Genomic DNA, 13,472 nt, shown 5'->3' with positions numbered 1-13,472 from the left:
AGTCCTCCATAGTCCTAAGCCAGGATCACAAGAAAACAACCGTAATAAACAAAATAAGAGGCTTATAGTGTGATGCTTGCCTATTTTCTCTCATGATGGCGAGGTGTTATTTTGTGGTTGATAGGGTGTTATACTGTAGGTGGTTTTGGTGGTTTCTTATGCTTAGTGTTCAAAGTCAAAAGCCAGCATATATCAGTGAACTGTTCACCTACAGTGGGACACACCTGAATAATGATGGTCTCGATTGAGTGAGTTTTGTAGTTTTTCTCAGTTTGTACTGTACAGTCACTGTACAGACAAAAGTGCCATAGCATATCATAGAAACGGGTTTAATATTCAGTACATAAGCATTAAAATGACTGCTGTAGGTGTATACCACTAACGGGAATCATTATTTATATAACAAATTTAAAAACAAAATGACTGGAACTGGTTGGATTCAGACTGAAATATCAGAGACAGTAAGATTACTGCAGTTGTGGTTTCCCAGCATCTTTTGCATATTTGAACCCTTTCCAGCAGTGGCTGAATGATTTTGAGATCCATTTTTTCACACTGAGAGACACATGTATTACAAAAAGGTTCAAGCATTCACTGATGCTCCAGAAGCAAACACGATGCATTAAGAGTCGGGGGGTGTAGACTTTTGGAATTTAATTGTACTTAAAAAAATACATACCAATCTAAAGCACTTGAGAAATTTTAGGAAAAATATATGAAAAATAAAGATTTTTTTCCTAAAATTTCTTGAGTGCCTTGGATTGATATGTTTTTTTTATGAGCTGAATTATCCCTACACCCAAAGAGCAACGGGATACGGATTTTACACCCACACAGCAATTTCCTTGTTTTTTTTTAAAATTGTACTTAATTTGTCTTCTGGGAAATGTGTAAGTATCTTCTGTTGCTCCTGAGGGGCAGTACTAAATAAAAAAATATATATGATATTTAAACAAAATAAGAAAAATGTACACATCTTCATCCTGTTCAAAAGTTTTCACCCCTCGGCTCTTGATGCATCGTGTTTCCTTCTGGAGCATCAGTGAATGTTTGAACCTTTTTTAATAGTTGTGTTTGAGTCCCTCAGTTGTCCTCAGTGTGAAAAGATGGATCTCAAAATCTTGTTAAAATAATTAATATTTTGCAGATTCTGCAAGGGGTGTGTAAACTTTTGAGCATGACTAAATCTATATCGATATATCTAGTTCAGTCATGAGGGTGCAGGCTGTGAGCATTAAAGGGTTAGTTCACCCAAAAATGAAAATTCTGTCATTTATTACTCACCCTCATGTTGTTCCACACTCGTAAGACCTTCGTTCATCTTCAGAAAACAAATTATGATATTTTTGATGAAATCCGATGGCTCAGTGAGGCCTGCATAGACAGCAAGACAATTAACACTTTCAGATGCCCAGAAAGCTACTAAAGACATATTTAAAACAGTTCATGTGACTACAGTGTTTAATGTTATGAGCCGACGAGAATACTTTTTGTTTGCCAAAAAAACAAATGAATGACTTTTCAACAATATCTAGTGATGGATGATTTCAAAACACTGCTTTACAAATCATTTGATTCGAATCAGTTGTTTGGAGCGCCAAAGTCACGTGATTTCAGCAGTTCCAAATCACTAATTCGAATCAAAAGATTCATAAAGCTTCATGAAGCAGTGTTTTGAAATCACCCATCACTAGATATTGTTGAAAAGTAGTTATTTTATTTTTTTATTTTTTTTGCCACACAAAAAGTATTCTCTTCGCTTCATAACATTAAGGTTGAACCACTGCAGTCACGAACTTATTTAAATATGTCTTTAGTAGCTTTCTGGATCTTGAGAAGTTCAGCTGGCAATGCCTCACTGAGCCATCAGATTTCATCAAAAATATCTTAATTTGTGTTGTGAAGATGAACAAAGGTCTTATGGTTGTGGAACGACATGAGGGTGAGTAACTAATGTCATTATTTTCATTTTTGGATGAACTAACCCTTTAATGATCATTACCGCACAACATGAGCTGACTGGCCTCTGCTGATCCTGCAGGCAATGAGATTGCTTGCTCAACATTTAAATAGTCTGGTCCACCGATCTATATAAAGTACTGGACTATTCATGACGTCATAAAAGATGCCATATTGGTATTCCCCTGTGTATTCTGTGTTTTTATTAGCAGTAGCAAGAAAAAATAATCAACAGCAGCAGCCGTGTAAATACATTAACATTGCCATATTAAATGACATGTAAAAGTTGTCATGATTGAAAACATTTACCTTTTTTGCATAATTATAAACCTGATGGGGATACAGAGAAAAAAAGAGAATAAAAATACAATTGTTCTATAATACAAGATGTTTTCAAAGCTTTTTTACTGTAAGTGATGACAATAGTAACTGTCAATCATAAGCAAATAATTTGCAGTTAGGTATTTATTTACCCATTATACAAATAAAGTTTAAGACATCATCTAGCTCTTTATTTCCAGAGACATCAGAGTGTAAAAGAACCATACAGACAGACACAGCTGGAGAAACACAAGAAGGAAAGCCAAAAATAACATTTATCTTTACATGAATTGTGGGATATACTCAGCTGGATTAATTCTGCTCCCAATTTTCTATTTGGGATGTGTGAAATCTATTAATATCTATAAAATGAATACTAAAAATATTCCTTTGATACGTCAAACGAATGCTGGAAATAGCTAAGCTGAAATTTCAATATTTAATTTCCATATAAAGTGTGTTACATTTATGCATTTGGCTGACACACTTATCCAAAGCGAATGCCTTGTCCATGAAAGAAAAAAAAAAAGAAGAAGAAGCAAATAGGGTCACATTTGCGATTCTCCATCACCAGAGACCCCTTGTTGCAGTTGAATGTGGATGTGCTGCCATCTAGCGTCAACCTCATGAACTACATCAGCACCATGGTCAGCACCAGCACATGGACGTTTTTGAACAAGCATCTATTATTTATTGCTAGGGTTTTTAGATCTGTAGAGGTTGTCAAGCAACAGAAGTATTTATGAGTTGCATCTGATGTGGCAACTGCTGATTTTATTCAAGGAAAATCTCTTCAATGCATGCATTACTGGGGGAAACCTCGTAGTTGTAGTATGGATGTCTCTTCTGAAAATGTGTTATACATGTTTATTGGATTTGTGTTAACTTCCCCCCCCCGATTTCTCTGCGAATGGTAATATTAATTTAAGGAATAAGAGTAAATTTGGGTAATGTTGTCAAAACATGTAGCAAGATGGTGAGGGGTTAGATGTTACTAAAATGATGAAAGCGCATGTGACAAGAGCGAATAGTCATCCTTTGTCCACTGAGTTTTGGTGAAGATACAGACTTTGTTCTTGTAAGATCAATAGAAAAAATTAAAAACTACTTTTAAAATTAATTTTATGGATGGTGTAAGGGTCAATGATGTGACGGGTCATTTTTTGTCCAAAGGCCTTAATAATAATAATAAAAACAAAGATATGACATCCAAAGTACATAAGATAGTGCAACTATATCTCTTTTATTAAATCCAAAAGGTTTTAATTATATTTTCCTACATATAAAGGTATTTTAAAGATTTTGAAGTCATTTTGAGGTCATTCGGTTTAACCGTCCAAAGACCGATACAGCTATTTCATTTGTGATTAAAATATCTTAAAATGTAATAAATGTATATATTTTTTTTTATTCTGGCATGATTTTATGTCATCATAAATCAAAAAAAAAAAAAAAGAATGTCTGGAAAAATGAATTTCATTGATGTCATTCGGAGTAACCGATATAAAGGGACTATTTCAGATCAAGTCATGCGGTCAATATCATGTGACAGGATGTGACATCATTCAGACACCAGCGAAGGACCACATTGATGTGAAGCAAAGTAACTAACTCTCTTTTAACTATTTGAAAAATTCATCTTTTCACTTGTTCATACGCATGTCCCAAAACATCATTCGGTGCAACCACTATAAAACATGATAAACTTGTATATAAAATGTTTGATTGCCCTTTTGCTAGCTAGATGTATATATATATATTATATATATCAGCCTGTTAGCATTGTTTGAAAATATCATTCGGTATAACCAAAAGTGTCCTTCGGTAAAACCGAAATTTTGGTTAAACCAAATGACTTTTTTGCTGAAAAATGTTGTCCATCTTATAAAAAAAGACAAAAGCAGTGTTACTTCATTATAAAAACAACATAATCTCACTGTTAACACTTAATAAAATTAATTATATCCCCATTATGTTTTTTAAAATTTTTTTTTTTTTTTTTTTTTTTTTTACAAATTTTAAAAACCTTATTCGTCAATGACCCTTTTATATATGTAGCTATATATTGTTACAATCACTATAAAGAAAAGCTCCAGGAGGTCTAAGAAATTCAAGGGCTTTTTTTTAAAAAAAAAATTTTTAATTTAGCCATACATGTATATTAATTTGGTTGATTTCCATTGAAATAAACCATGAACAGAATTCATAGCCTAAATGAAATACAGAATGGCATATCAAACATTGATTATTCATATCATCTGATGTTTCTGGTTATCAAATGTTGGCTGTAATTAATTACTAAGTAATCTAATCACTATATTTTTCTCTTGAAAAAGTAACGTCAGGGATTACTCTTAATTTTACTGTAATTAAATTACAGTTACTTCTGATGTAATTGCATTAATACTGTATAGAACAATTCTATATAAATCAATAGTGGATTTAACATCAAAACTTGATGTTAAAATGTATGTTTTTACACACTTTGTTCAGTTCAAGGATGCAATTGTATATTGTTTATTTGAAAGAATCAGTTTCGTGTTGATCCTTGTTGTCGAGTTTGATGGGATTTAGAAAGTATAAGTAAGTAATTCAATACTTTTAGAGAGAGAGTTATTAGTAAAGTAATCTAATTACACCGTTGAAAAAGTAATTAGTCGTCTAGCTAGTAACTGATTAGCCTACTTTTTAGAGTAACATACCTAACTCTGCTGGTCATGTTTCTGAATACGTACTCGTACTACTGAAAAATGAAATTTTCGCTTATATTAAACCAGTTGAATTTGATTCCACTTCAATTCTACTTTCTTACATTGAAGTTTTGGACTGGAATTTAAAAAGAATTCAGTTCTGAATGGCGCACAGCTCTGCTGTAACCGGAGCGCGCGAGTTTCGCCAACGCGCGGACGTCAGGATTCCATACGCGACGCTGTGTTTCTTCGCGTCGCGTTCGCAGAGCGTTGTGACTGAATCATAGCGCAGACCAAGCCCTTGACGTCAGCTGAGCGAGTCATCTCAGCGACCAATCAGATGCTAACAAGCAGGCGCCGCTGTCTGTGAACTGCCAACGCGTTCTGATCAGAATGACAAGCCAAGGCTGAGCGCTGCCCAGGTGAGAAACCTTGATGCCAATAAACGGGCGAACAAACATTAAAATCATAAATAAATAAAAACAACAACAACAACAGAAGCAAGACGACAGATTCTCTCTCACCCACGCCTTCATTTTCATCCCAAAAAGATGCGCTTGGCACGGGATGCTTTCCTGAGCCTCATCTATTCTTCATCTTCACTTGATGGAAGAGGGATGGAGACACGAGCCCGTTCAGTGGTTGGTACCAGTCTTTGTTTGAGAAATGTTATGTTTTACAATAATGTTGCAATGTCTGCATGAGATTTTTCTACTTCAGTTTGATTATCAGCTCAGAAGTGGCAGAAAAATCTCAATTAAGTATAGCCGCTTATTTTACATGCGCAGCAGAGGGCTAAAGATGGAATTTGTCTAAAAATAACTCATTCACCCAACCCTCTTTTGAATATTAACAGACCTGTGAAGTCAAGGCAAGTCAAGTCACATTTATTTAGCGCTTCACATTAATAAACAGATTAATAACAGTGTTAATGCTGTAACATTAATCAATTAGGCTATGAATCAAATTGAATTTCAGCTGTAAAGCAGCTCTACAGAAGACATTATATCATTATTCAGCTCAAATCAGGTCAATGTTGATTCACTCCAGTTCAGTAAGTGTTCAATTTATGAGTAAAATAAGGTGTGTGGTAAACATAATGATGATTCTTGAACGTTTTGTTCTACAATGTAAAATACACACACCCCAAACTTTGTACTTTATTAGATCATACATTTGATTTTATCCCTTAAAACTCATCTTTGATCACTAAAATTACATATTTAAATGTTTTTTTCCTTGAAATGTAACTCTACACCCTTGCCTCATTTAGTATACGCGGTTCTATGAATATGCAAATTAGCCCCTCCTCCACTCACTCACGCAACTCGATCCACTCATTGACGATCACACGTGATTGGATACAAGGTAGTTTGTGACGTCAGAAACACCGGCGATTTCAACTCGCGTTTTTGGTTCACATTTTTTAATGGAGGGGGTTATGGAGTCAAATTAATGCCTTAAAGTTTTGCACAAAAATAAAGTTTTGCAAAACACAAAAAAGAATTGAGCAATAAAAAAATGTTTTGCAAACAAAAATAAAGAATTGTAAAGGAAAAATAAAGTATTGAGCAGAAAAAAATAAGTTTTGCAAACAAAAATAATAAATTGCAAAATGAAATAATTTAGTGCAAAAATAAAAATATAATCAATTACAAAAATCAATGATAGCTGTAATCCTATTTTATCTTTGCCGCATATTTTTCATGCTCAAACCTACTAAATAATTTGCAACGCTCATTTTATTCTGCGTTTCAGTCAAGCGTGCGCTCATGATACCGGTTTTCTTTTGCGCTGCACTTTTCTGTGTGGATCTCTTTATGGCACTGGTTTGATCTGGGGGTGGAGTCAAGAAATGGGGGCACGCCCCCGCGAAACACGTCATCGGCAGGAGAAGCAGATCGAAATAGAACAGATCAAGCATAGAGACAGAGAGTGCATTTATAATAATAATCTGAAAACCACGCCCACTGGGGGAAAACAATCCAACCGTCTCCAGGCTGCCTTTTTGTCTTTTCTGACGCATTACAAAAAACAGAACAATGCCTAAAAGGTGCTGTGTGACAAGGTGTACAGCTAACAAGCTAAAAACCCCAGAAATAAGTTTTTATAAGCTTTCGACCCCAAAAAACGAATGTTTAAGGACACAAAAGTGGATACAGGCAGTGAGACAGAGCGCAACGGATCATATTACTATAAGAAATGCATTGGAGGGGGTCGTAATCAGTGACAACATATGCTAAACAAACCAAAAAAAACAAACCATTCATTGTTTTGACATTACCATGTCAAAGAATTATTTCACCCGTCACCGATTACGTTCCCCTCCAATGCATTTCACAGGGGCGTGCCCCGTTTCTTTACTCCACCCCATAGGTGGGTGACTGACTTATTTACACTGCTGAAGAGTTGCATTCTCATGCTAAACATGGCCAAAGTTTCAAAACACGAGTTGGACGTATGATGGAGTATTTGTGTTCCAAATGACTACTTCCAGTTTCGGTTCAGGTTTCGGAGAGTTTTTTTCGAGTGTGTCCTGTATGACGTCACAAGAGAGTGGAATTCCTTGTATGGGCACTTCTCCCTGATAGAAGTGCCCATTTCACCAAGAGCAAACGCATTTCGTTCGGGATACGGAAGCCGAGAGATTTTTCAACAATGGCTGTGTCCCAATTCAGGGGCTGCACCCTTTGAAGGCTGCATACATCATCAGTCTCATTTAAGAAAAATAACTGTTAGATTGCAATGTAAGAAAGAAATGACAGTATTTTACACCTCTCAATGAATATCAGTCAATGTTATTGCAGATACTTTTCTTAAAGGGGCTCTATGTAGGAATGACACCCAGTGTTCAAAATAGCTACTGCAATCCAAATTCAAAATATTGTTTGGCCCGTCCCCTCATTCAAAGACGCGGGTTGCCAGCAACAATAGGGAGCGAGACTTAAGTTGATTTATCTGTTTTGATATGCTGTTATTCATAGAGATTTTTAGATGGATTCAGAGGCTTTTTAGGTCAGGTAGAATCTGCGATTCTCTGACCCAGTTTGTTTGTTGGTTTCCATGGTTGCAATACGCAGTGTTTTCCACCAACTGCCACCTGTGATGCTGAAATACTATTGGATAAACTGGCAGCACATGGTTTCACACAGACCAAAACAAAGACAGACATTCTGACACGAAACGCAAATTTCAAAGTAGAATATCTGGCTGTAGCAGTGTTTTTTTTTTTTTGAGAAACAAGTGGGTGAACTTAGCATGTTTCCTAAATATCTGCAAACATATCGGGGTATTTTTATGCTTTATTAAAGTAAAAATCTTGCATAGAGCCCCTTTAAATATGACATCCTTGATGAAGTATCAGCCTTCAAATGTGACCTCCGAAGGACGTAGCCTTGAAATGAGACGCAGCTCCTGTCACTAAAGGAGTGTGTTTTTGGTTGTGAGGGAAAGATGACCTTTTTCAGCTTCACAAAGAACCCAGCGTTAAGGGAACAGTGGATGAAGTTTGTTTTTCTGGAGCAGCAATGGAGTTGTGCACGTGTGTTTGTTTGTTCCCGGGATTTCGGTGATGAATACTTTGTTAACAAGTCCCAGTTCGCTGGATTTGCAGATCGCAGGTGAGGAGTAAAGCTGCATCAGATGTCCGTGTTTTGTTGGCAGTCGGCGCACAAGTGCATATAATGTAAACAACACAAACGTTTTTGTTCCCTTTGAGAATAAAGTCATTAAATTATGAGAATAAAGTCATTAAATTACGAGAAAAAAAGTCATTAAATTATGAGAACAAATTCTTAATTTAATGACTTTATTCTCATAATTTAATGACTTTATTCTCAACATTTTATCTCGACTTTTTTCTCGAAATTTAACAACTTTAATCTCGAGATGGTTTTATTTTTTTATTATTGCTTGGCCCTAATCCTCTTCCGTAGCAAACCCCGCCCAGCTGAGAAAAGTAATGTAAAAGTGATGTAACACATTTCTTTTCATAAAAAGTAAGCAGTGTCATTCTGTGTGAACTCAACCTGAAGTCCCCGGCTCAAATTTTTAATTTTGTTAATATTTTTTCTGTAGAACGACAAACATAAATAGTGATGTTTTTTGCCTCAAGTTTGCATGCTTGTAACTCAAGAAGTATTAAAGATATCCTTTTAGATTCTGGTTCTTAACAAACTTTCCTTTTGGTATTTGTATTTTCAAGGCCCTCGATGGTTCAATCCCAGAGATGTAGACATGTTAATGTGGTTCCATGAGTACACTGGTAAATTTGGGAAGTTTGGTTGATTTGACACCAACATGTTCTCCAACCAATACGCCCATATATGTCGTTTGTCACTTGCCTGAAATACGACCCATAGGAGCATTTACTAAAGTTGCGCCCCTATCGACAACAGGACACTTTCATTTTAATGCATTGTACTCTTTTATCTGCATCATATTTCAGGTTTCGTGTAGCTCAATTGGTAGAGCATTGCAGTATACAACAATATGCAATCATGTGATCGTAAGTTCGAACCCAGGCAACGCATAAAGTGTATATGCACTATAAATCACTAAGGGGTAGGTTTAGGGTTGGGGTAGGTGTTGTCGTTAATAAAAAGATGCCATTTGCTAAATGGAAATAGGACAAATTACGGGTAATGGACCATGTAAAAAGTCCACACGTTTAAATGAACACGCATTTTGATTGGCAACGACAGTCATACCTGACAACAGATGTAACACGACACTGTCATTATTTTTACACCAGCTAGAGGGCGCATGACTTTAAAATGTAAATATAAGTCGTAATTAAAGCTGCAAGCAGCGATGAAAGGGCCTTCGCACCCGGGCTCACCGCTACCCGTTGGCCTCAGGAAAACAGTGAACAGTGGGCGACATGCATGTGAGCAAGTAAATAGGGGAGAATTATGGCAAAATCATATAAAAGTGCCACACTTCCTGCTGCCAACAGGTGGCGCTATAGCTAACTGAATATTGTCATATAGATGTCTTTAGGCCAGGACTTTTATCACTCATTTGAAGTTTGGGGCACATCAGACATAGTATGCCTGAGTTACAACAGCTTCCTCTTTCATGGCGAAACATCAGACTTTGTCATGCCGCCATGGACACGCCCTTCAGCGAAAACTCAAGATCTTTGATATTTAACATCTCAAAGGTCTTAAGATTAGAATGGCCATATATGATGTGCTTCTGGTTTAATCTCTATGAGGAGTTAATCACAGTGTAAAACATGTAATTTCCTGTTGCCTACAGGTGGCGCTATAACTGTAACCAAATATTGTTATGGAGATGTCTTCAGGTCAGGACTCTAATAAAACATGTCAAGTTTGGGGCAGATCCGACATTGTATGCCCGAGTTACAACAACTTCCTGTTTCATGGCGAAACATTGAACTTTGTCAGGCCGCCACGGACACGCCCTTCAGCGAAGACTCTAGATCTTCGCAATTTAACGTCTTAAAGGCCTTTAGATTAAACTGACCAAATATGGTGTTGATCTGATTAAAGCTCTAGGAGGAGTTCGTTAAAGTACAACGTCTGGAAATGGCAAAAACTGCACAAATTTTGCAAAGATAATTCAAAATATCTGACTTCCTGTTGGTTTTCAGATTTCACTCCAAGAGACTTTTTTGTAGGTACTGGGCTGTTCGATGTGTGTACCAAATTTCATACCTGTACGTGAAACGTAGTGTCAGGGGCACTTCGTTGAATTTTTTTAGGTGGCGCTATCGAGCCATTTTGCCACACTTAATTCTGAAACCCATATCAGACGTAAATTTTCACCACTTCTGACGCATCTGCAAAGTTTCATGAGTTTTTGAGTATGTTTCGGCCCTCAAAAAAGTGATTCACCTTACATGGCGAAACATCAGACTTTGTTGGTCACCACGGACACGCCCTTCAACGAAAACTCAAGATCTTTGCAATTTAACATCTCAAAGGCCTTAAGATTAGACTGGCCATATATGATGTTGATCTGGTTTAATCTCTATGAGGAGTTAATCACAGTGTAAAACATGTCATTTCCTGTTGCCCCCAGGTGGCGCTATGACTGTGACTGAATATTGTCATATAGATGTCTTCAGGTCAGGACTCTAATAAAACATGTGAAGTTTGGGGCAGATCCGACATTGTATGCCCGAGTTACAACAACTTTCTGTTTCATGGCGAAACATCGAACTTTGCCAGGGACACGCCCTTCAGCGAAATCTCTAGATCTTCGCAATTTAACGTCTCACAGGCCTTTAGATTAGACTGACCAAATATGATGTTGATCTGATTAAAGCTCTAGGAGGAGTTTAAAAACTGCCAAAATTCAAAATATCTCACTTCCTGTTCGGTTTACAAACTTTGCACCCAGGGACTTTTTTGTAGGTATTGGGCTGTTACATCTATCTACCGAATTTCATAACTGTACGTGAAACGTAGCACGAAGGGCGCTTAACTGAAATTTAGTAAGTGGCCCTATCGAGCCATTTTGCCACACCTAATTCTGAAACCCATATCAGATGTAAATTTTCACCACTTCTGATGCGTGTGCAAAGTTTCATGAGTTTTTGAGAACGTTTAGGCCCTCAAAAATGTGATTCATTTTGGAGAAGAAGAAGAATTGGCTGAGCAATTCCAATAGGGTCCTCACACCATCGGTGCTCGGGCCCTAACAAGGTGCTTGAAAAAACAACCTATAGGGTCATATTTGGAGGAGGACAGTCTCTTTGACACGGAATGACCCAGCAAGAAATGCAATTGCTTTTTTAAGGGAGTAATGCAATATTGTAATTCATTGCTTTTAAAAGTTACTTACACCCAACAGACAGTTCACCCAAAAAAGAAAATTATTTACTCACCCTCTAGCCATCCTAGGTGTATATGACTTTCAGCCACATTCGGAGTTATATTAAAAAATATCCCGGCTCTTCCAAGCTTTATAATGGGAGTGAATGTTACCTGAGATTTTGAAGCCCAAAAAAGTGCATCCATCATAAAAGTAAAAGTTAAAATTAGCTGCTGTTAAATTAATAATATGACTGATTAATATTACCAACTTAGTGATTAGTGTACATTAAGTATGAGGTGTATTTGTGTTTTCATTTGACTATCTATCTATCTATCTATCTATCTATCTATCTATCTATCTATCTATCTATCTATCTATCTATCTATCTATCTATCTATCTATCTATCTATCTATCTATCTATCTATCTATCTATCTATCTATCTATCTATCTCATGCTCTCTTATGTGTGATGTCTCATTTTCAGTGATTCACCCTCCTGCTGTGGCAATGAGTAACCTGCTCCAGAACACTTCTCTTTGGAACTGGGATGTACTGGAGGCAAGAAACACGTCGCATGCCCCATCCTGGGAGCTTGAGCCTGTGCCCGTAATAATCATCAACCCATGGGACGTGCTGCTGTGCGTGACGGGCACGCTCATGTCCTGCGAGAACGCAGTGGTGATTGCTCTGATCGCCTACACGCCCACTCTGAGAGCGCCCATGTTCGTCCTCATCGGGAGTCTAGCGTTCGCTGACCTCCTGGCCGGCCTGGGCCTGATCCTCAATTTCATCGTAACTTATATAATTGATTCAGGATTCGTCACGCTGCTGTCGGCGGGGCTCCTCATCACAGCCTTCTCGGCCTCTGTGCTCAACATCCTGGCAATCACCGTGGATCGTTACCTGTCGCTGTACAACGCGTTGACGTACCACACCGAGCGCACAGTGACGTTCACCTACATCACGCTTGTGCTGCTGTGGGCCACCAGTGCCACGCTCGGCTCGCTCCCGGTCCTGGGCTGGAACTGCTTGGAGGACGAGAGCACCTGTAGCATCTGTCGACCAGTGAACAAAAGCAACGCCGCGGCGCTCGCCGTGTCCTTCCTCCTGATATTCGCGCTCATTCTGCAGCTGTACCTTCAGATCTGTAAGATCGCTTTCCGACACGCTCAGCAAATCGCAGTTCAGCGTCAATTTATGACTGCCTCGCACTCGTCTTCCACCACGAAAGGGGTCTCCACCCTGACTACCATCCTGGGCACGTTCGCATTCTGTTGGGTCCCCCTCGCCATGTACTCGCTGGTGGCGGACACACGGTTCCCTGTGATTTACACCTATGCCACGGCTCTTCCAGCCATCTGCCACTCCATCATTAACCCCATGATATATGCCTTCAGGAACCCTGAAATTCTCAGATCCTTGAGGATTGCGTGTTGTGGATGCATGCCTTACAGATTCACCATGCGACCAAGGACACCCAGCGATGTGTAGAGTCTTCAGTTTAAAGCACAAGCCTGTTTGTAAAGCACATGTTGCATAGAATCCACATTTTGTAATCCAGTGGAGTGAGGAAATGTTTATTGTGGGCAATTTAGTAGCACTTCATATCAGTGTCCATGTTACACGTTACAGTAAGGCTGTGTCCACCAAAGCGTTTTTACCAGTGGCTAGCATACTTTTCCAATTGTTTTCAATGGGAGTGCCATGCTTTTTAA

General features: G+C 38.0%; 1 protein-coding gene across 1 annotated transcript; it reads left to right on the top strand.

The window, feature by feature from the left end:
- The first annotated feature begins 5,605 nt into the window (after nucleotides 1-5,605).
- Nucleotides 5,606-13,248, top strand: gpr185a (G protein-coupled receptor 185 a). Its single transcript, XM_067376791.1, has 2 exons — nucleotides 5,606-5,611; nucleotides 12,242-13,248. Exon 2 carries the CDS (start codon nucleotides 12,265-12,267, stop codon nucleotides 13,246-13,248), a length of 984 nt encoding a protein of 327 aa, XP_067232892.1. The 5' UTR covers nucleotides 5,606-5,611; nucleotides 12,242-12,264.
- Nucleotides 13,249-13,472: the final 224 nt, after the last annotated feature.

This window comes from Chanodichthys erythropterus, chromosome 22 (genome assembly GCF_024489055.1).
Source record: "Chanodichthys erythropterus isolate Z2021 chromosome 22, ASM2448905v1, whole genome shotgun sequence".
Lineage (NCBI taxonomy): Eukaryota > Metazoa > Chordata > Actinopteri > Cypriniformes > Xenocyprididae > Chanodichthys > Chanodichthys erythropterus.
Note: the sequence above shows the minus strand (reverse complement) of the source record. Positions and strands in the feature narration are given on the sequence as shown.

Excerpts from the sequence above, each read along its gene's own strand:
- gpr185a (XM_067376791.1), top strand. The coding sequence starts at position 12,265 with ATGAGTAACCTGCTCCAGAACACTTCTCTTTGGAACTGGGATGTACTG.